The sequence below is a fragment of the Cynocephalus volans genome, chromosome 3 (assembly GCF_027409185.1).
Source record: "Cynocephalus volans isolate mCynVol1 chromosome 3, mCynVol1.pri, whole genome shotgun sequence".
In the NCBI taxonomy this organism is placed as follows: Eukaryota; Metazoa; Chordata; class Mammalia; order Dermoptera; family Cynocephalidae; genus Cynocephalus; species Cynocephalus volans.
This window is the reverse complement of record NC_084462.1, coordinates 171,671,035-171,691,724: the sequence shown is the minus strand read 5'-3', so window position 1 is coordinate 171,691,724 and position 20,690 is coordinate 171,671,035. Positions and strand designations below refer to the sequence as shown.

General features: G+C 35.1%; 1 protein-coding gene across 1 annotated transcript in view; it reads left to right on the top strand.

Moving 5' to 3' along the window:
* The window catches only part of LOC134372798 (thyroid receptor-interacting protein 11-like), a 41,411-nt gene that overhangs the window by 15,047 nt on the left and 5,674 nt on the right, over positions 1-20,690 (top strand). The window contains 15 exon segments of the mRNA XM_063090159.1: positions 477-531; positions 3,282-3,319; positions 3,874-3,960; positions 6,911-6,929; positions 6,932-7,147; positions 7,669-7,973; positions 7,976-8,141; positions 8,144-8,268; positions 8,270-9,129; positions 9,131-10,129; positions 10,131-10,585; positions 13,555-13,694; positions 14,215-14,408; positions 17,727-17,890; positions 18,968-19,071. Of these exon segments, the coding sequence (XP_062946229.1) occupies positions 477-531; positions 3,282-3,319; positions 3,874-3,960; positions 6,911-6,929; positions 6,932-7,147; positions 7,669-7,973; positions 7,976-8,141; positions 8,144-8,268; positions 8,270-9,129; positions 9,131-10,129; positions 10,131-10,585; positions 13,555-13,694; positions 14,215-14,408; positions 17,727-17,890; positions 18,968-19,071 (3,927 nt within the window).

Genomic DNA, 20,690 nt, shown 5'->3' with positions numbered 1-20,690 from the left:
GGAGTTTTGGGGAGATGTAATTCAATCCACTACATTCCACCCCTGGCTCCCCCCAACTCATGTCCTTTTCACATACAAATACATTCATTTCATCCCCAAAGTCTTAACTTGTTTCAACTCAAAAGTCCAAAGTTCAAAGTCCCATCTGTGAAATTCAAAACAAGTTATCTGCAATGGTAGGACAAAGGGTACATATTCCCATTCCAAAAGGGAGAAATAGACCAAAAGAAAGGTGTGACAGGTCCCAAACACACACTAGTTGTTTTTAAACACTTGAATAAATGAATACTTCTTGGAAATGGAGTATTCATGGAAACAACTTTGACTAATTTGAGAAATGCTTGGTTTGGATTCAGTGCCATAGTTAATAATAGATCACAAATAGGAATTTTCTACTGAAAATGGTTAAGTATTGGCTTAGTGTTTCTCAACCTACCTTCATTATCCCTTTATTTACATGTAACTCATTGATTTAGGAGGCCATGCAGATATCTGAGAAAAGTTTATGTACATTGACTTTTTTGGGAGGAGGTAAAGGTTTGTTTCTTGTAATCTATTTTGAATACTTCCTGTAACTCATCAGGGCCCAAACCCTCCAGTTAAGGAATGCAGTCTTCTTCAAAAATCTGTTGGTGCCTTTTGAAGTGATCTCCTATATCGAGCAAAGGCCTGAGTAATAAGAACCATAGATCTTCTGCCATTTTCCATGCTAAAGATGATATTTATAGTATTGGATGAAATACACCAGTATGCCTTCATGGCAGGAAAACATAATGGGAACTCTTCCGCTGAAAAGATGCTTTTCATTTTGCATTTTGTCCTTCTCTCATACTATCAACTCTCACTTTTTGAACTCATGCATTTCTGCTCTGGAGGTTTCCAGCCCTTGTGTGTTTGTGACCCCCCACATCTGTATCCCTCAACCAGTTGTTTATCGTGAGTTCGTGATCTGTATGGCCAGGTCGGTATATATCAGATTGATTTTCAAACCAAAGTTAAGTTTAAAGTAAAGTCACTGTGTCCTTTTCCGCCTCCTCTTCCTTTCCCTACCTTAGTGATTGGTAGCATTTTCCAGTCTCCCAAAACAGAAAGCTAGAAGTCATAACCTAGCAAGTCCTATAGGTTGTGTTTCCTTAGCTTTTCTCTGATTCAGTGATATTTTGGGATTGTATCCCATAGGAGCTCTAGGGTTTCTCACAGGTTCATCAGTCCTGGGAGCTGCCATGCAGGCAAAGTTCAGTGGGAGTCTGGACTTCTTTCTCAGTTGGCTTCAATCGAAGTAGCTCTGCCCTTTTTAAAAAAAAAAAATTATTTATCTATCATGTTGGGTGATCCATATGAGTTTATTTGCTTAAAAAACAAACCTACTGACCTAGACTTTCTCCTTTTTTCCATTTTTGTTGCCATGGAATTACTTCAGCCAATCATAGCTGCTTTTTGCTTTTGATAACTATATCAGATCTCTTAGTGGAGCAGGATAATATAGTGGTTGAGAACCTGACTGGGTTGGAATACAGCTCTATTGCTAACTAGCTGACCTGGGACAAGTTAGTTAACATCTTTTTGCTTTGGTTTTTTCACTGACAGGGTTAAGATAATAATAGTAACTTCCTTACACTTATAGTAGTAATGAGGATTATAAGAGTTAGTTACTAGCTGCACATTCTCTTTAGAACAGTGTCTGGCCAATAGTGTTATAAAAGCATTAGCCATTTTTATTTTCTGGTCTCCATGATTCCTTCTTTAATCTATTTTTTCCATTCTGCAGCCAGAATAATTTTTCAGAAATGAAAAGCAAGTTATTCCCTTGCTTTTACCTTTTTTTATTTGGTTGCTGACTGGTTTGGGGATCTGAACCACTTTACCTTGGTGTTACCAGCACTGTGTGCCAACCAAATGAGCAACCAGCCTGTCCTTAACAGTTGTAGATTCCCATGTGGGAAGATTTAGTTTTAATTCTTTAATTTATTTTTTGGACCCCTGGCCAGTATGAGAATCCAAACCCTTGACCTTGGTGTTCTAATACCATGTTCTAACTAACTGAGCTAACTGGCCAGCCCCCATTCCCATGTTTTTAGTACTTTGTGGCTCCCTGTGAACTTCAGGATGAAGTCTAAACTTCTTAGTTGGACATGTAATGTCCATCATGATCTGGTCCCTGTCTGCCTCTTTTGTTTCCACTCTTCCCATTCTCCTCACATTCTGAGCTTTAGCCATATTGAACTTTCTATAGCTTCTGAAACCAATGGTGTTGTCTCTTTCCTCTGTTGACTTTGCTGGTTTCTCTGGTGGACTGTTGCCATGTTTCTTTTAGCTAACTCTTACTATTTTGATTCAGTATGGGTATTACCTCAACTGGGAGGTACCTAGCACTGCCACTTCCCTGGCCCCATTGGCTCCCCCTAGTCTGGATTAGGTGTTTACATTTTTTCTCTCATAGAACCTTGTACTCACTGTATCACACTGTATTGTAATCATATATTCACTAGTTTTCCTTCCCCTATGAATTGTAAGCTCTTTCAGAGCAAGGACTAAATTTTTACATCTTGTGGTCTAGCACCTGGCCTCATGGTAAAAGTTCACTATTTCTTTGAATGAATGTCAAATGCATTACCTCAGCTGAACTCATGGTATTGTCTTTGTGTTCCTCTTCCAGAATCTCTTCTATTTATAGATATATCTATACTACCAGATTGAATGGTCTTTTTACTAATAGTCATGTCTAAATCACTTTAGATAATTGATCATATTGTATTGTTGTGGTATAAATATATATTTATTGCTTTTAAGGGTTTTTTTCCCCTTCAGTCTTAGACCTTATGCTGTTTCCTGCTACCCAAACTAATTAACTCAGTTTGAAATGTAGTTGTTAGTATTTTTATCAAGGTGATAACTTATGACTCATTCAGAATACAATCATAGTTCTTTCCTATACTTTTCCATAGAATTAGATTTTAACAGGTTTTTTGTTTTTTAAAAGATGACCGGTAAGGGGATCTTAACCCACGGCCTTGGTGTTATCAGCACCAGACTCTCCCAAGTGAGCCACGGGCCAGCCCTTAACATGGTTTTTAACTGGCATTTATATTATGATTTCATTGGTATAATCAAAATAGAAATATAAAACAAGAAAAATGCGCTTCACTTGGAACTGTCAGCACTTGTTAATTAAGCTTATAAATATACTTTGTTTTAATTGGGTTATATTTCTTAGTTTAATATAGGAGGTAATAAGTTATTTTAAATTATTTTAATGTCAGATTCATTTGTTGTTTTTACAGATGCTGAAAATGAAATGAGACTGAATAGTTTAAACCAGGTAAACTCATTTTAAGGGAGACAGATTTGACATTGGTGTACCAAGAAAAAGTATTTCGATTTATTATAGGTGCTTTTTTTCCCCCATAAATTCATGTGAATTTACCTGAAGAACTTTCATTTCAGTGATTTTATGTTTGCTGATTAATAATCACAAATTGACATAATTGAAAAAGTTGCATGACTGAAAAATACAGATATATCTTTTGGAAGATTAATTTGACAAATGTTATGTGCGTAGAGACAGTGGAAGCATATCCTATACCGAAGCGAGGAATTTTGATTTTCCTTGTTGAATTCAAGGAGTTGTTTCTATATCTAATAATTACAAGTTATTTTGTAAATAAATAAAAATAAACACACGTATATATTTTAATAATAAAGAGATCTATAAGAATGTCTAAAATGAGTGGCTTTTAAGATGGTTCAATGTTGAATTCTTATAATTTTTATGTATCACTAAAAAAATTAGAAACACAGTTACATAGTTTGCCTGCTTTTTTGTAAACTGGAAATTTCTTGTTATCTGAAAACACTGCTTTAACATTTTTGTAGAATACCAATCTTACTGAAGACAATGTGAACTTTCAAATGCTTTTCCAAGTTTTAGAAAAAGATAATGCATTATTGAGCCAAGAAAAGGTGGGTGCTGTAAAAATTGGGGCAGAATTAAAATGGTGTGTGTATTATAGTTTACAGCTAATGGCCAGTTTATATCAAAACTGAGAGTTCTCTGGATAAAGCTGATCTCATTGATGTTTGTCAGGCAAGGTTGAAATACCTGGAAAAGGTTAAGAATATGAGAGACTGGCCAGAGTTTATGTTTAGAGATAAGCCAGTAGGCACACAGATGTGAGCAGAAAAGATAGGTACAGGCCCTATTTTGGTTTCTGATGAAGGCCTGACAGCAGCAGCACACACAGGTGGGTCGAGAGGTCTGGAGGGCCATACTGTAATAACTGTAGCTACTGCTTATGTGCTCCAGAGTGTGTCCATTGTGGTGGACAGGATTTCTTTGTGGTGAGGGGTTAAGAGGGACAGTTTCAGTGGTAGAAGTAGGTCTTTCTTGTATATGTTGGTAACAAGGACGGAATTCTAGGGATTAAAATTCTGTATGCGGAGAGGTATTCTTTTTTTTTTTTTTTTAATTTTAATTTTAATTTTTTATTTATTTATTTATTTATTTTTAATTTTATTTTGTCGATATACATTGTGGCTGATTATTGCTCCCCATCACCAAAACCTCCCTCCCTTCTCCCTCCCCCCTCCCCCCAACAATGTCCTTTCTGTTTGCTTGTCATATCAACTTCAAATAATTGTGGTTGTTATGTCTTCTTCCCCCCCCCCCCGGTTTGTGTGTGTGTGTGTGTGTGTGTGTGTGTGTGTGTGTAATCTTAAGTCTGTACCACTTGACAGTAAGTCCTTGGCTAAGGCAGGTGCTTAAATATGGGATATTTGTAAGCTGGTGTTAAATTAAAGGCCAATGTGTGGATTCAATTTAAATTTTTAATTTTTTTCAAGTAATACATGTTTACTGATATATGTATTCAGTAATACTCATACATGCTGAAAAACTTCAGACAGTATGAGTGGAGTGTCCTTTGCTTGGCCTTTCCCAGAGGTGATCTCTTTTACTGCTTTCTGTTATACCTTTTCAGACTATATCTATGCATGTATGATTTTATATATAAAGAGATTTAAAAAAATACATGTCAGCATACTAAAAATATTGTTCTTACATACCTTAACATTATATTTTCAACATCTTTCTACATTAGTATATAGGCAGTGTTTCTCAAAGAGGGTGCCATTGGCATTTAAGTGAGAAGATTCTTAGTTGTGTGCACTGTCCCATTCATTGTAGGATCTTTGCCCCCACTTTTTATATACCCACTAAATGCCAGTCACTTTTTAAATTACTATATTATAAATAAGGATATTTCAAAAATTTCATAGAAAGACTCATATTATCTTTTAATTCTATTCTGCAAATTTTTTGAAGTACCATCATATATTTTCTCTGTTCTGTTTCTGCTCCCATTGTATTCTGCTGTTTATCTGACTGGCCTAAGTATATTTTATAGTTTGCAGACTCTCTGCACATACTTGGTAGGGCCTGTAACATTTTCATGATATTCTTGGATTCTGTAGCTATTCCTGAAAGCTGTTTCTCCTTTCTTTTGATGTTAAGTAGTCCATTCTAACTATTCCTTGAATTGTGTCTGCTGTGGGTCTGCTTACTGATAAGAAATACCAGAAGACACCAAGGTGGAGGGTTCGCTCCTTGTACAAACCAGCCATCAAAAAAAAAAAAAAAAAAAAAAAAAGAATGCCAAAAGTACCTTCAAAGCTGTATGTCCTCTTAAGATCTACCTGAAAAAATGTGTGGTTCTCCTAATTGAGCAGATAACAGACAGTAGAAAGATGTAAGAGAATGCTGTTTTCATCTTCCAATTGTATTCAGAATAAACTTTTGAATCAGAAGGAAATGAGAACTGTGATGCATTGCTCTGAGACAGCTTTTATTGGTTTCTTTTATAAGGTATAAGACTTTTTATTTGAAGGAATTTGAGACTCTAGATACCATAGAAGTTTGATTTTTAAAAAATCTGTCAATGGGCCGGCCCCATTGCTCACTTGGGAGAGTGCGGCACTGGTAGTGCTGAGGCCGTGGATCCTATCTGGGGATGTCCAGTGCACTCACTGGCTGAGTGTGGTGTGGACCACACCATGCCATGGGTTGCAATCCCCTTACCGGTCAAAAAAAAAAAAAAAAAACTCTGTCAATGAGAGAAGGCTTTATAGCAATTTATACTTTATCAACAAAACTTGTAATCAGAGGTTGAAATAATGTTGAAACATAGAGAACTGTACCACTTCTGGGGTTTTGGAGAAAAGCATTAAATAGCTAATAGTGGACTATAAAATGTATATATACATACATCTTTATGTCCGGTTTGAGAGAGGGGAACCTTGTCTGTGCTCAAGTTAGAAGGTAAAGGAAGGAAGGAGGGCACTTTTTTGGATCAAGAAAAGGTTCCAGTTTCTGGAAACTTTCTCAGAAGCAAGCAATAAGGGGGATTCCATTAATGAGGGAAAAGAAGGCTTTTATTTTCTAATTAGAGAGGATAAACTTTAGAGTGAATGAGTGTGGATTTTGTACATTTTTAATTATTCTGTGGGTGATGATGATGGGATGTTAGGGAATGGACATGAAGAGGGCTGGAAGACTTGGACATTTTGCAAAGTATGTATGTGGAGGGAGAAGAGCAGATAAAAGGAAGCAATGGTGGGAGTGGAAGAGGAAAGACTCAAATGTGGAAGTTTGTGTGTAAAGAAGCTGAAGCTACAAGACAAACATTGGTTGCATCTTCTCTAGGGTTATAGAAATGTTTTATTTGAAGCTGCAAACAAAATTGCAAATTGAATAGTATTGTTGAATTTTATATTTCATTACTGAGGTATTACAATGTTTCCAACACAGAGAATTTAAGATAGATTCCAAGTTTTGTTTATTTATGTGATTTTAATCTTTTGGTGTCTCTTCTTTGGTTCACAGTCTATGTTGCTTTTATCCCCTTTATCATTTAAGGGAGAACTTCAGATATCAGTTTTAAACTGAACAATGACTATGAAGTAATGAAAAGTACAGCTGCAAGAGATATGAGTTTGGATTCAGAATTACATGACTTAAGACTTAGTTTGGAGGAACAGGAACGAGAACTCAATCAGAGTATTAAGGAAAAGGAAATACTGCTAACCAAGGTAGGAGAATTGGACAAACAGAACCAAGAAGCTACAAAGGTAATGTTATATTAAAGACAGTGAGGTAGCACAGTTTGCTCAGCAGACTGAACACTGGGTTAACATGTAAAAATGATGGGCATAATTCAATTTTGTGATTTAATTACTATTTTAGTTCACTGATGCTCTACTCATAAGAATTGCAAAATACTAAAGTACTTTTGTCTTTACAGACTATGTAGTCTCATTTGCAACTACTCAACTCTGCTATAGTGAAAGAGCGTGGCCGTGTTTCAATATGATTTTATTTACAGAAAATGTGCAGGCCTGATTTGGCCTCTAAGATGTAGTTTGTTGATTCCTGCTCTAGTGTTTAAGAGTTGAAAATAAATAACATATATTGTTTCCCTTCTTCAGAAAAATGGACTTGCTGTAAGGTATTAGTAAATACCTTTGTAGGGGATGTCGGGATAGGAAATAGGTTGTTTTTAAGAAAGATTAGAAATGTCTGAGCATAATTTTATTACGTATGAAATTTTGTGAACTTTTTTTATGTACCAAAATAACATTATGTAACGTTACCGTGCAAATTAATTTTTCTTTCAGCGCATTATTTGATAAAAGATCAGCTATCAAAACAACAAAATGAAGGAGATAGGATTATCAGTAAACTGAAACAAGGTGTAGACAATGAAAAGAAGACAGTTCATCAACTTGAGTATGATAAAATGAACCTTACTAAAGAGTTAGACATGAAGAAAGAACAGATAATTCAAAGGGAACTGGTCCTGAATGATTTGCATTTAATCAAGGAGGAGCTTGAGGATAAAGCAGAAGATTTAGTATATCAGCTAGGTAAATCACAAAAAAATAATTCAAACATCCAGGAGAACCTTGAACTTAAGGAACATATATTAGACAAAATGAGGAAGAGCTTTCTAGAGTCTGGAAGGAGTTAACTCAGTCTCTCAATCAAGACTCTAATAGTATTTTTAAGGATAACTTACTTAAAGAAAAGGACACTGAAGTTAGAAACTTAAAGCAAAATCTTTTAGAAATAGAACAGCTCAATGAAAATTTAAAGAAGTTGCTTTTGATCTGAAAATGGAAAATGAAAAGTTGGTTTTCACATGTGAAGATGTAAGGCATCAGTTGGAAGAGTCTGTAGCTCAGAAAGGTCAGATTTCTCTGGAAAAAAAACACTATTGTGGAGACTCTAGAAGTGGAAAAAGGACAGCTAGAAGCAGAATTGTGTCAGGCTAAAGAGAGGCTGTTGGAAGAAGCAAGCAAGTATAAGCAAAACATTGAAGAACTATCAAATGCACATAACTCGAGCACCTCTGCCTTACAGCTGGATCATGAGAGTCTAATTCAACTCAGTCAAGAGAAAGACTTTGAAATAGTAGAACTCAAAAAGCATATTGAGCAAATGGATACTGATCATAAAAAAACTAAGGAAAATTTGTCATCTAGTGAAGAAGAGCAGAAGCAATTGACAGAAGCTATAAAGGAAAAAGAACTTTTTATTGAAAAGCTTAAAGAAAAGTGTTCAGAGCTGCAGGAGGAATTAGATAAATATTCTCAGACCTTAATGCCAAATGAAATTTTAAGGCAGACCATAGAGGAAAAGGACAGAAGTCTTGGAGCCATGAAAGAAGAAAACAGTCATCTGCAAGAAGACCTGGAACAACTCAGGGAAGAGCAGAGTCAAGCTGCACCTGTGGCTGAGCCCAAACCACTCGATAGTATTACAGACCTAGAATCTGAGGTATCTCAAGTGAATATAATCAAGGATCGTCTTGAAGAGGAAATTAAACATCAACAGAAGATAACTGAAGATCAGAACCAGAGTAAGATGCAACTACTTCAATCTTTACAGGAGCAGAAGAAGGAAATGGATGAGTTTAGATACCAGCATGAGCAAATTAATGTCACACACACCCAGCCCTTTTTAGAGAAAGATGAGGAAATTAAGAATTTGCAAAAACCAGTTGAACAGATCAAAACCCAGTTGCATGAAGAAAGACAGGACATTCAAACGGAGAATCCTGATATTTTACAAGAAACGAGTTCAGAGCCTTAATATAGAAAATGGAAGTGAAAAGCATGATTCATCTAAAGCTGAAACTGAAAGATTAGTGAAAGAAATAAAAGAACGAGAACTAGAGATTAAACTTCTAAATGAAAAGAATATATCTCTAACTAAACAGATCGATCAGTTGTCCAAAGATGAGGTTGGTAAACTAACTCAGAATATCCGACAGAAAGATTCGGAGATAGAAGCTCTTCACGCTAGAATTTCTTCAGCTTCCTACACCCAGGATATTATGTACCTTCAACAGCAATTGCAGGTCTATGCTAGGGAAAGAGAACAAGTATTAGCTGTTTTGGATGAGAAGACGTGGGAAAATAGGCATTTAAAAGCAGATTATCATAAAATGATGGATATAGTTGCAGCCAAAGAAGCAGCCCTCATTAAGCTGCAGGAGGAAAACAACAAATTGTCCACTGGATTTGAGCGTAGCAGCCAAGACATGTTTAGAGAAAGTGTTCAGAATTTATCACGTATCATTCAAAAAAAAGACATTGAAATAGATGCATTAAGTCAGAAATGTAAGACTTTATTAGAAATTTTACAAACATCCAGCACTGGTAATGAGGCTGGAGTTGTGAACAGTAATCAGTTTGAGGAGCTTTTACAGGCACGGGATAAATTAAAACAGCAAGTAAAGAAAATGGAAGAGTGGAAACAGCAGGTGATGACCACCGTACAAAATATGCAACACGAGTTGGCTCAATGTGAGAAAGCACTTCTTCAGCTTCAGGCAGAAGTTTTGGTTGACAGTGATAATAATTCTAAATTACAAGCGGACTACACTGGCCTGATCCAAAGTTACGAGCAGAATGAAACCAAACTCAAAAGTTTGGGGCAGGAATTAGCAAAAGTTCAGCATAGCATGGGGCAGCTTTGCAATACTAAAGATCTTCTTTTGGGAAAACTTGATATGCTTTCATCCCAGCTCTCTTCTGAGAAAGATGCAACAATTAGAACTCTCCAGGAAAATAATCAGATTCTCTGATTCAATTGCCATCACCTCAGAGCTAGGAGAAAAAGAACATGAACAAACTGATTCAGAAATTAAGCAGCTAAAGGAGGAACAAGATGTTTTACAGAAGCTACTTAAAGAAAAAGACCTCTTAATCAAAGCCAAAAGTGATCAATTACTGTCTTCAAATGAAAGTTTCACTAACAAAGTGAATGAAAATGAACTTTTGAGGCAGGCAGTAACAAACCTGAAAAAGAGAATATTAATTTTAGAAATGGACATTTGTAAACTAAAAGGGGAAAATGAAAAAATAGTAGAAACATCCAGGGTAAAGGAAACAGAATATCAAGCATTACAGGAGACTAATATGAAGATTTCTATGATGCTGCGAGAGAAAGAGTTTGAGTGCCAATTGATGAAGCAGAAGGCTCTTGCTCTTGAGCAAATACTGGAAGAAAACGAACGGGTATGTTCTGGTTGGAGTATTGTAGAGGGAAGTTGGGGGTGGAGGAGACTTCTTTGTTTCAGTTACTTTATTGATATCATCTTTGAAGAGGACAACGAATTTGTCCATTTAGAAATATTCAAGATACAGTCGTGTGGCTAAACAGTGGGGATGCATTCTGAGAAACATCCTTAGGCAATTTCGTTGTTGTGCGAAGGTCAGAGAGTGTACTTACACAGACCTAGGTGGTATAGCCTACTGCACACCTAGGCTGTACGGTACAGCCTATTGCTTTGAGAACTGTCGGATATGTGATCAGTCATTGACCAAAATGTTTTTATGGGGTACGTGACTATAGTTTGATTTGAGGCATCTGGAAGTTTCTCCCTCAAATTATTACATATTTCCAAGTATTTTTAGTAGTAGGTTAATTTTTTACAGCCTGCTAAGTAGGAAAAAAGAGTATAGTAGCAATTAATCCCCTTAGGAAATAGAAATTTGTTACAAGAGAAATTTTAAAGTCACTTAAACACCTTTTGGGCTTATTTCAGTAGCTGCTAGTAGTGGTTAACATCTTAGGGATTCTTATATGTAAAGGAAAGCCCTGTGAGATACTACGTCTTTGAACATTATCTACAGTAAGAAATACGCTTTACATTGTGGCATAGCAGCACGTGTTCATGTGTGTGTAAAACTGAAAAGTTTCAAGAACCAGAAATTACCCTTACTCCACATGATACTCTATTAAAAAAAATCCCCAAAAAGCAGTGCTGGATAAACCATTGAATTCATTTTTATGAACCAATTAGTCATAACCTGGAATTTGAATGGTGTTAGCCAAGAGTAGTAGTTTTCACATAGACTTAAACTCAGTAAATACTGTAATCCCAGCTCTGTCACACATGACTTTGGGTATGTTTTGACCTTATTGGTTTGTTTATTTAACCATCATATGGAGGGTCATAACTGTTATATGGAAAGTGTCCATAGCTTTTCATATAATTAAATTTTTACATGCATTTCATTTTAATAAGAATTATTGAAGACCTCCTGTTACATCATACTGTGATAGGTGCTGTGTAGGGCTTGTTTGGTAGTGCCTTTCTACTCTGATTTCTATATTTTTAGTAGTAGAAATTTGGAAAAGAGTTGATAGGCAGAACAGTGGAATATTCAGCAAGTGCTTCTTGAGCATTTACATGTTGCCAGGCAAAAGATAAACTTCTTTTGTCAGTTAAGTTCTCTCTTAGAGAGTCTTGGATTAAAGTTGTGAAAACTTACTTCATTTCTTCTTCTTGGCCATATATCTGATTAAATAGGTACACTCATGGTCACTGTCGAGGTGTTCTCGTCCTTCAGAGATAACTCTTTAGCCTTAGTGGTACTGGTCTATAATTGGTGTGAAATAGACTCTTAGAGGGTACAGCTTCCTATTACTCACTAACCAAAATTAGGTACAGTGTCTTATGGTTGTAAGACTACAACAGAAGAAATATAGAAGAAGTCTTCTGTTGTAAGTTTTTTTTCTTTTGCAGTTTTGTGTCTTGTACAATTTAGTTCTATTTTATTGACATTTATATATCTAAAGTGTGCAGATTTTATTTGGGCTCTCCTACCTTTTAGGAAGCTTCCCTAAGTATTACTAAAGTATTGTATTCCTTGAGGGTAATTCATATAAACTAATTAATTTAGTCCAATATTCTATGCCAGGGGTGTTCCAAAAGTTCATGGAAAGGTTAATATTTTCTTTTAATTCTGTTTTGTCACAAAATTTTTCAAGTACGCTCATACAATTTGAGTACCTTTAATAGTACATTTTGAATATAATGGATTACATATTTTGGGGGTAGAATGGGATGTTCCCATCACTAGATCTTCAAGTATATTTAATTTCTCAAGCATTTGCTCTTTCTCTGTAATATGAAAAAGAAAACTAACTGAAAAACTATTTGGAAAATATTGGGCATCCTATTTAGGAAGGGATGTTGAAGTAAAAGGAACAGATGGTTTTATGTTTTGGTTTCAATGATTTATCTTGAGGGAAACGTTATATATTCTTAAAGAAATGAAAAATTTTCATAACAACTTAAAATAATACTAAACTATAAGTAGATTCATTTGAGATGCGTATTTAAAACAGAGAAAAGACTTGGCTGTCACTTTTCTGTGTTTGTTAGAATTCCAGATATCAATTGAAATTCATGACTCTACTTTTGCAATGAAGGGGTATCTTTTTCCTGCTCTCGTTAATATATTGTACTTATACGGAATACATTTTCATTATTGTGTAGCAAGATTTCATTCCAAAGTTGCTTTCACTAAGTTGTTGCCAAAATATTCTTTTAAAATAGACTGTACATATGAAATGATTTCCTTTTTATCTTTTTCTAGCTGCTGACACTTATTTTCTTGAATAACAGTTGTGGGTGCCTGATGAATGGACATCCTTGTGTGCATACGCACCTGTGTGCATGCACACACACACACCCCACACACATACATCTTATTGGTGATTTGAAGGCTCATGAACACTTTGTTGTATGGGCAAATTTGAAGAGATTTTTGTCTTTTGAGTTCCTTTTGAAACATTTCTAGTAAACTTTTTTTTTATAATAGATTTATAGAAAAGTTGCAAAGATAGTGGAGAGAGTTCTATACCTCACACCCAGTTTTATTTATTGTTCACATCTTTACTATAATCCATTTGTCACAGCTAATGAACCAATATTTAGGCATTACTACTAACATTTAGACTTTATTCAAATTCCTTATTTTTACCAATTGTCCTTTTCTTGTACCAGGAGGCCATCCAGGATAGCACATTATATTTAGAGGTCATGTCTCCTTAGGCTTCTATAGACTGTGACAGTTTCTCAGACTTTCCTTGTTTTTGATGACCTTGACATAGTTAACTACATTTTAAAATTAATTATTTAATGAAGAAAATGTCTCTTTTAAAGTGTATTTTTCTTTAAAGCTAAAGTTATTTCTTTCTAAAAGGCAAGACTGGACAGTTAAATCAACTTTTAAATGCAGTTAATTCAAAGCAGGAGAAGACAGTTACATTTCAACAGGAGAGAGACCAAGTCACATTGCCCCTGAATGAGAAACAAATGGAAAACAATACCCTACAGAATGAGGTATACTTTCACTTTAAAGAAACAGTGAATCAAATATTAACTTTAATAAGTATTAAGAAAACTGGAAAGTTTTCAATTAAAATGAATTTTTTTCCTAGGTGATTTTTCTTAGTCTTTCTCTGATATGCTATAGTAGAACTTTTATCTCCCAGGGTGCTTTATATTGTAGGTTTCAAAAATGAAAACCATGGCATATCTTGGATATAAGAAAAAAATTTTTTCCCATAAAGTATGAAAAAAATGAGATACACCGAAAAACTGGTCTGTCACAAAGAACCCAGTACTTTTGTATAGTTCCATTTTCCAGGGAATGAGATCGTACAAAGTAAAGCTTCTAGATGAATATTCAAGATGATTTCAGGAGATTTTTTCCTAGAATAAATATATCTTGCAGTATGAGCAATTAGTATACAATTAATACATTTCAACAATAGGAAAAAGATTTGATAACATAGTGGCTTGTAGTAGGGGGGAAAGGAACATTTTGTAGAAGAAAAATAAAGAAATGTCCTCTACCTAGGTTCAACATTTACATAACAAAGAATTATGGTTAAACCAGGAGCTAGAGAGATTGTGTAATCATCTTTTAGAATCAGAAGATTCTTATACCCGTGAGGCTTTGGCTGCTGAAGACAGAGAGGCTAAACTAAAAAAGAAAGTCACAGAATTGGAGGAAAAGCTAGTTTCATCCACTAATGCAATGGAAAATTCAAGGTAACTTTTTCATTTTTTTTCACTAACTTTAACTGAAAACTTGAGTGTCAGAGTCAGTAAGCATTTTTCATGTTAGCTCATTCTCACAAAATTCATTATCTCCTTTTTGCAGATAAAGATACAGGGTAAAGAGGTATAGTAACCTGCCCAAAGTCAGGCACACAGAATTTATGTGTGAGTTTTGCACTCAAGTCTGAGACTGTGAATCTGGCTTTCAAACTCTTAATCTTAACTATCACCCTAGGCAATTGCCTCTTATCATTTTAGGGATATAGTCTGTAATTCTGGCTGATTTAATTAGCTCTGTTCAGCTCCCAAAGAACTAATTTAATTTATGTGGATTCATTTTTCATCAAGTGGTCTAAGGTTGAATTAGGTATAGATATTAGAGTAAAGGAAGTAGCAAGGTGAAGGACCTAGGTCAGTATGAAGAATTAGCTCTTGGTTTATTAGGACTTTTAATTGGCCAGGTCCCTGCTTGGTCCCTGCTTATCTTTTGTAAAATTTTATTTTTCTCAATAAAATGTTGTAAAATGTTTTTTCTTTCCTTTTTTTTTTAATTACAAAAGCATTATATTTTCCACTTCAGGAGAATCATTCAAACCAAAAGAACATAAAGCAGAGTCTCACCCCCCCCCCCAGTGATAATCTTTTTTGTACCCTTTTATGCTTTTATATTTGTTTATATATATATATATTACTTATCTATTTAAAAGCAAAATGGAGATCATAGTATTCATACAGGTTTTGTAACCTGTTTCTATCACTTAATAATATGTGTATAAGTAAACATTGAGGTATATGTTTCTGCAATATTATTTTATGATTAGCCATTACTTGGATTTGCTATAATTTCTTTAACCCAACAATTTATTATTGGATGTTTCAAGTGTTTCAGCTTTTCAAATTTACTAAGAGTGTTGTTGTGATATCCCAAGACATGTATGTTTTGTGTTGATGACAGATTATTTCCTCAGTGTAAATTTTGAGAAATAGAACTTCTGGGTCAAGGGGCATTTTAAAACTTTTGAGATTGTACTGCAAAATTATTTTCCAGAAAAGATGTGTCTGTTTCTATTTCCATTTGTGGTATGTGCATCTTTTTATTTATCTTTTTACTATGTATGGTGCTGATGGAGATATAAGAAGATAGTAGACACTGTCTGTCCACAAAGATTATAGGCCAGTGAGACAATATTTCTGAGGGTGAACCCCTTCTCCTCCCTTTGCATGCAGTGTTATTGTACCTTCAGATTCTCAAGGGAAACTCATTTAAAATGGGAATTAAAATGAGTGATCATTTTAGTATGTGTTTCACTCAGGCAGACATGCCAGAACATCCTCAGATTATGTCCTTATGTATTGTAATCCTTCCTTGCAATTTTCAGGCCCTTATTTTCTCAAATCAAAATAGTTTTTAGTCTCTGCCCCTTTTATTTACACTTTGTAATAGTTTCCAGAATAACATTCCTTAAGTAGAGCTGTGATCTTGTTCCTCTTTTTTTAAAAACCAGTTTTGACTCCCATGATTTGGTTCCATGCTACCTACTACCATAGCCTTATTTCACGCTATCATCTGTGTCCAGCTGGACTGTATTACTCAGTTTTCTCAGACCTACTATCTTCCTATTTCTTTTTCTTATACTTTTTCTTTTCATATTCTTTCTTCTACCTGAAGAATGGACCTATCCCTGACAGTTTTTCTGTGAATCCACCTGTTCTTCAAATTCCATTTTCTTCATGAAGGGTACTTTATTTAGCACCCCCCTCCTCATGTGCAGAACAAACACTGGTGTGATGTTTTTCCTTTGAACTTGTATAACACTTTGAGTCTTTGCTAGATTACATATATTTTACTTTAGGGTACAGGTAATTGTTGACCTGGATTACACTGTCTCCTACCCAACGAAATGTAAGGTCACTGGGGAGTAGGAATGATGCCATTCATTTTGTACAATTCCCATAGCATATATTACACATAGTTTAAGAGATTTTCAGTAAATATTTGTTGTATGAGTAACTCAGTCTCCAAACCCTAACTTTACAATAGTGTGACCTGGTATTTCTTAACTTTGAATGCAGTCAAAACTCATTTCATCCTTAAAATCACCCTTTGAGTGATTAGCTAACCAGCAAAGCTGAATAAATTCCAGGGACATTGAGAGCAAAGGTCTTCTTACTATCAATTTACCGCTCTTTCCACAAGAGGGTGCTATTGGGTAAAGTCTCTTCAAAGTGAGATGATCTTGAATAAAAATTTAACTAGATATTAAAAACCCAGAAAGATTATTGCAGTATTTTGGATATAATCATTATATATTAAGGAAGTACACCAATGACATAAGCCTAGATAAGTGCTATAGAAATCTCCTGGGATGCCTGGATTATTATTTTGGGACAGGACTAGGTATTATTGTATTTAATGTAGGTAGAAAGAAAGATGATAGTAAAAGATAATTGACTAATAATTAGAGCAGTTAGTTCATCAGTTGGCTAGCCTTTGGAAATTGTGGGTTCACCATGATTGCAAGTGTCAAAAGCAAGGGGGTGTCATAGAATCTCTTCTTTGTTAAGTTAGAAGCTGGATAAAATGACTTTGAAGATCCCTTACAACTTAAAATTCTGAGATAAATGGTTAACCGGGAGACATGAAAATTGCAGACTATTTATAAATTTTTCTTTTGCTGACAATTCTTGTTTAGCCTAATTCTTAGTCTTTAAAAGGACAGCCATTTGTTCAAAGTCACTTTTACCGGAAGGATCATTGAGCTAATAAAAATAGGGAGAACAGAGGAACAATTCAAGTTTCTTTGAAATCAAGCAATAAAAGGTCAGAAAGGTCCAATTCATAGAGACAAAGTAGAATGGTGCTTGTGAGAGGAAGGGGGAGTTGTTATTTAATGAATATCGGGGCTGTCTGGTTAGCTCAGCTGGTTAGAGCGCAGCCTTGTAACACCAAGATCAAGGGTTCGGATCCCTCTACCAGTCAGCCGCCAAAAAAAAAAAAAAAAAAAAAAAAAGTATGGAGTTTCAGTTTGGGAAGATGAAAAAAAGTTCTGGAGATGGATGGCGGTGGTGGTTGCACAACAGTGTGATTGTACTTAGTGCCACTCAGCAGGACATGTAAAAATGGTTATAATGGTAAATTTTAATGTGTATGTTACCACAATAACAAAATGTGTGGAACATGTTTCATCTTGTTAAAGTACCTAAATACTTTGAAATCTACCCTGAATTTAGTGCAATAAGACTTAGGGAAGGTGATTCTTCTGGTTAAAGTAATAGAAGAAGTTTGATTTTTATTCTTTTTGTTTGAAGCCATCAAGCCAGTGTGCAGGTAGAGTCATTACAGGAGCAATTGAATGTAGTCTCCAAGCAAAGGGATGAAACTGCACTGCAGCTTTCGGTCTCCCAGGAACAAGTAAAGCAGTATACTCTATCACTAGTCAACCTGCAGATGGTACTAGAGCATTTCAAACAAGGTAAGTTGTATGGTCAGTTTTTCAGTGAAGAAAAATTGTAGTTGTTGGTAATTTCCCCCTGTTGGAGTGCCATTTTAGATTAAACATGAGGAAATCTTCAAAAGGTTACCCACTTGTTGGAGGAAAAGGTAAGTAGCCATCATCAACTATTTAGACTCCTTTACAACCAAGACTAGAGAACATTAACTATATTCAGTAGTTATTAAAAACTTGATTTACTATTATATTACCAGTTGAAGTATAAAGGCAACACGTGGTAGGATAATCAAGTGAAAAAGGGAGAATACAAAGAAAGAGAGAGATACACACTTGGAAAAGGTGATTAGGTTTTAAGATATTGGTTGGAGGTCGAACCCACTTCAGAATGTTAATCATTAGTAATTACTGTCCTTTGATATATTTATTAACTTGTTATTAGCTATTCATCTATACTTTGAGGTGACTGTATCTTCTAGTCCAAATGGGAAGTACTTTTCTGGAGACACAGTAACAGTGACCAGAGCCGTTTTATCCTGAGAACCAAATAATGTCTTTTCACATCCTCTCATCCTCAGATTTATGGTAATGCTTTAGTTTCACCCATCCTTTTGTTTTTCCATACATTCAGTAACTACTGACAGTGAGTGAACTGCTAGGTGGGGGGTGGTTTGGGGATATGAGGATAAGGAAGTAACTTTAAATTTGTACCTGCGTGTCCCTTCAGGGTTATGCATGTGGTTGAAATGGTGAATTTTGAATATAAGGTTTCTAGATTTCTGTAATGTAATTTAATTACAAGAGCAGGCATGTTTACAAACTAGTATGGTACTGAGTCCAGAGAGAAAAAAAATTGCCAAAGGGGAAATACTTGAGTAGAGTTATGAAAGGAGAGAAGAATCTGCAGGATAAACAACATGGAAAAGGGTTTATGCAGAGCAAACAGTGATCTCATTACTTAACATTATCACTAAGGCATATATAATTTTCCCATTGAGACATTTGAACTAGTTTTGTTGAATTATTAAAATTTCAAGTGGTTTAAAATTCTAGTTTTATCACACAATTGCAAAATACTAATGTAACTTTCTTGGTCTTCAGAGGAGAAAGCTATGTATTCTGCTGAACTAGAAAAGCAAAAACAGCTTATGGCTGAGTGGAAGGAAAAGGCAGAAAATCTGGAAGGAAAAGTGGTGTCATTACAGGTAGGTCAAAATAGTTTTCTCTTGTAAATTTTATTATTAATGAAATAATTACTTTGTAGAATCTTTGTCTTGGAACTAATCTTCAAAGCTATTCATTTAGTAAATGATGTTCAAGTGGCTATTCTGTATCTGATCCACAAACTGGGTAATTTATAATGAACAGGAATTTATTGGCTCACAATTCTGGAGGCTGAGAAGTCCAAGCTTGAGGGGCCAGTATCTCACAAAGGCCTTCCTGCCACTTCATCCCATGGTGGGAGGGTAAAGAGAGGCAAGAGAAAGAGCAAGAGGTGGCCAAACTCATCTTTACAAGGAATCCACTCCCATGATATGGAACCTGCTTCCACAATAATGGCATTAATTCATTCATGACGGCAGTGCCCTCATGAACCAGATATCTCCAATTAGGCCCCACCTCCCAACACCACTGTATTAGGTATCAAGTTTCCAACAGATGAATTTTGAGGGGACACATTCAAACAATAGCAGAAGTACTATATTCTAGTTTTTTAAATTTGCATTTCCCTGAATACTAATGAGATCGAGCATCTTTTAATATTTTTATTGATCATTTATGCTTGCTTTCTTGTCAGTTCATTAATACATTTAAGAAGATATATTTAATCCAACACTTAGTTATTTCCAGTGAGACCAGAGTATGTAATCTGTCAAACTGCTAGGATGGAAATTCAGATCTTCTTTTGAAACTAGGGGGGTTTTTTTGTTTGTTTTTTTAAAATTTAAAATGTGATATGCATTTAGAAAAAGAATAAAATAAATCAGAAGTAGCTAAGAGAGAACTAATAAAGATAAAAGCTTAAATTATTGAAATAGAAACCAAACAAATGGTAGAAAGAAAAATGAAGTATAAATGCTGATTTTTGAAAAAGTCTTAGTGTAAAAAGTCTTACTGTAGTTTTAAGCTTTAATAATTTTGTAAGTATTAATGCTTCAGGGTTAAAAAAAAGTAATTTGGAAGTTTATTTAAATTTCATTCACATTTAGTTTCGTGGATTTTGAATAATAAATTTTTTATTTAGAATTTTTTGTTTCAGTCACCTTGTGTATTGGTCAGGGTTCAGTCCCTAGAAGCAGAACTCGTAGGATGTGTATGTGTGTGTGACATATGCATATACAGACAAATTTGTATATATGATGTGTATGATTACACACATACACAATTTATTATAAAGAATTGGCTACACGATTGTGGGGGCTGGCAAAGCAAGTATGAAATTTGTAGGCTGGCAGTCCAGATGGGAAGACTACATCAAAGGTGGACTGGAACTCACAGGCATGGGCCAAAGCTATTGTCCATACGCAGTGAAGAAAGGAAAATCACAGGCAGGATGGAACTCCATAGGCACAGGTGGAAGCTGCTGTCCACAGAAGGAATTTTTCTCTTTTGTGGGGAAGACTAATTCCTGCTTTTAAGGACTTGGAACTGGTTTAATCAGGCCAACCCAGATTATTCAGTATAATGTGCCTTCCTTAAATTCAGCTGATTAAGGGCTTTGATTGCATTTTCAAAATGTCTTCACAGCAACATCTAGATTATGTTTGAATAACTGAGGACTGTAGCCTGTTGAGGATGACACATCAAAAAAGCTGTCACGATG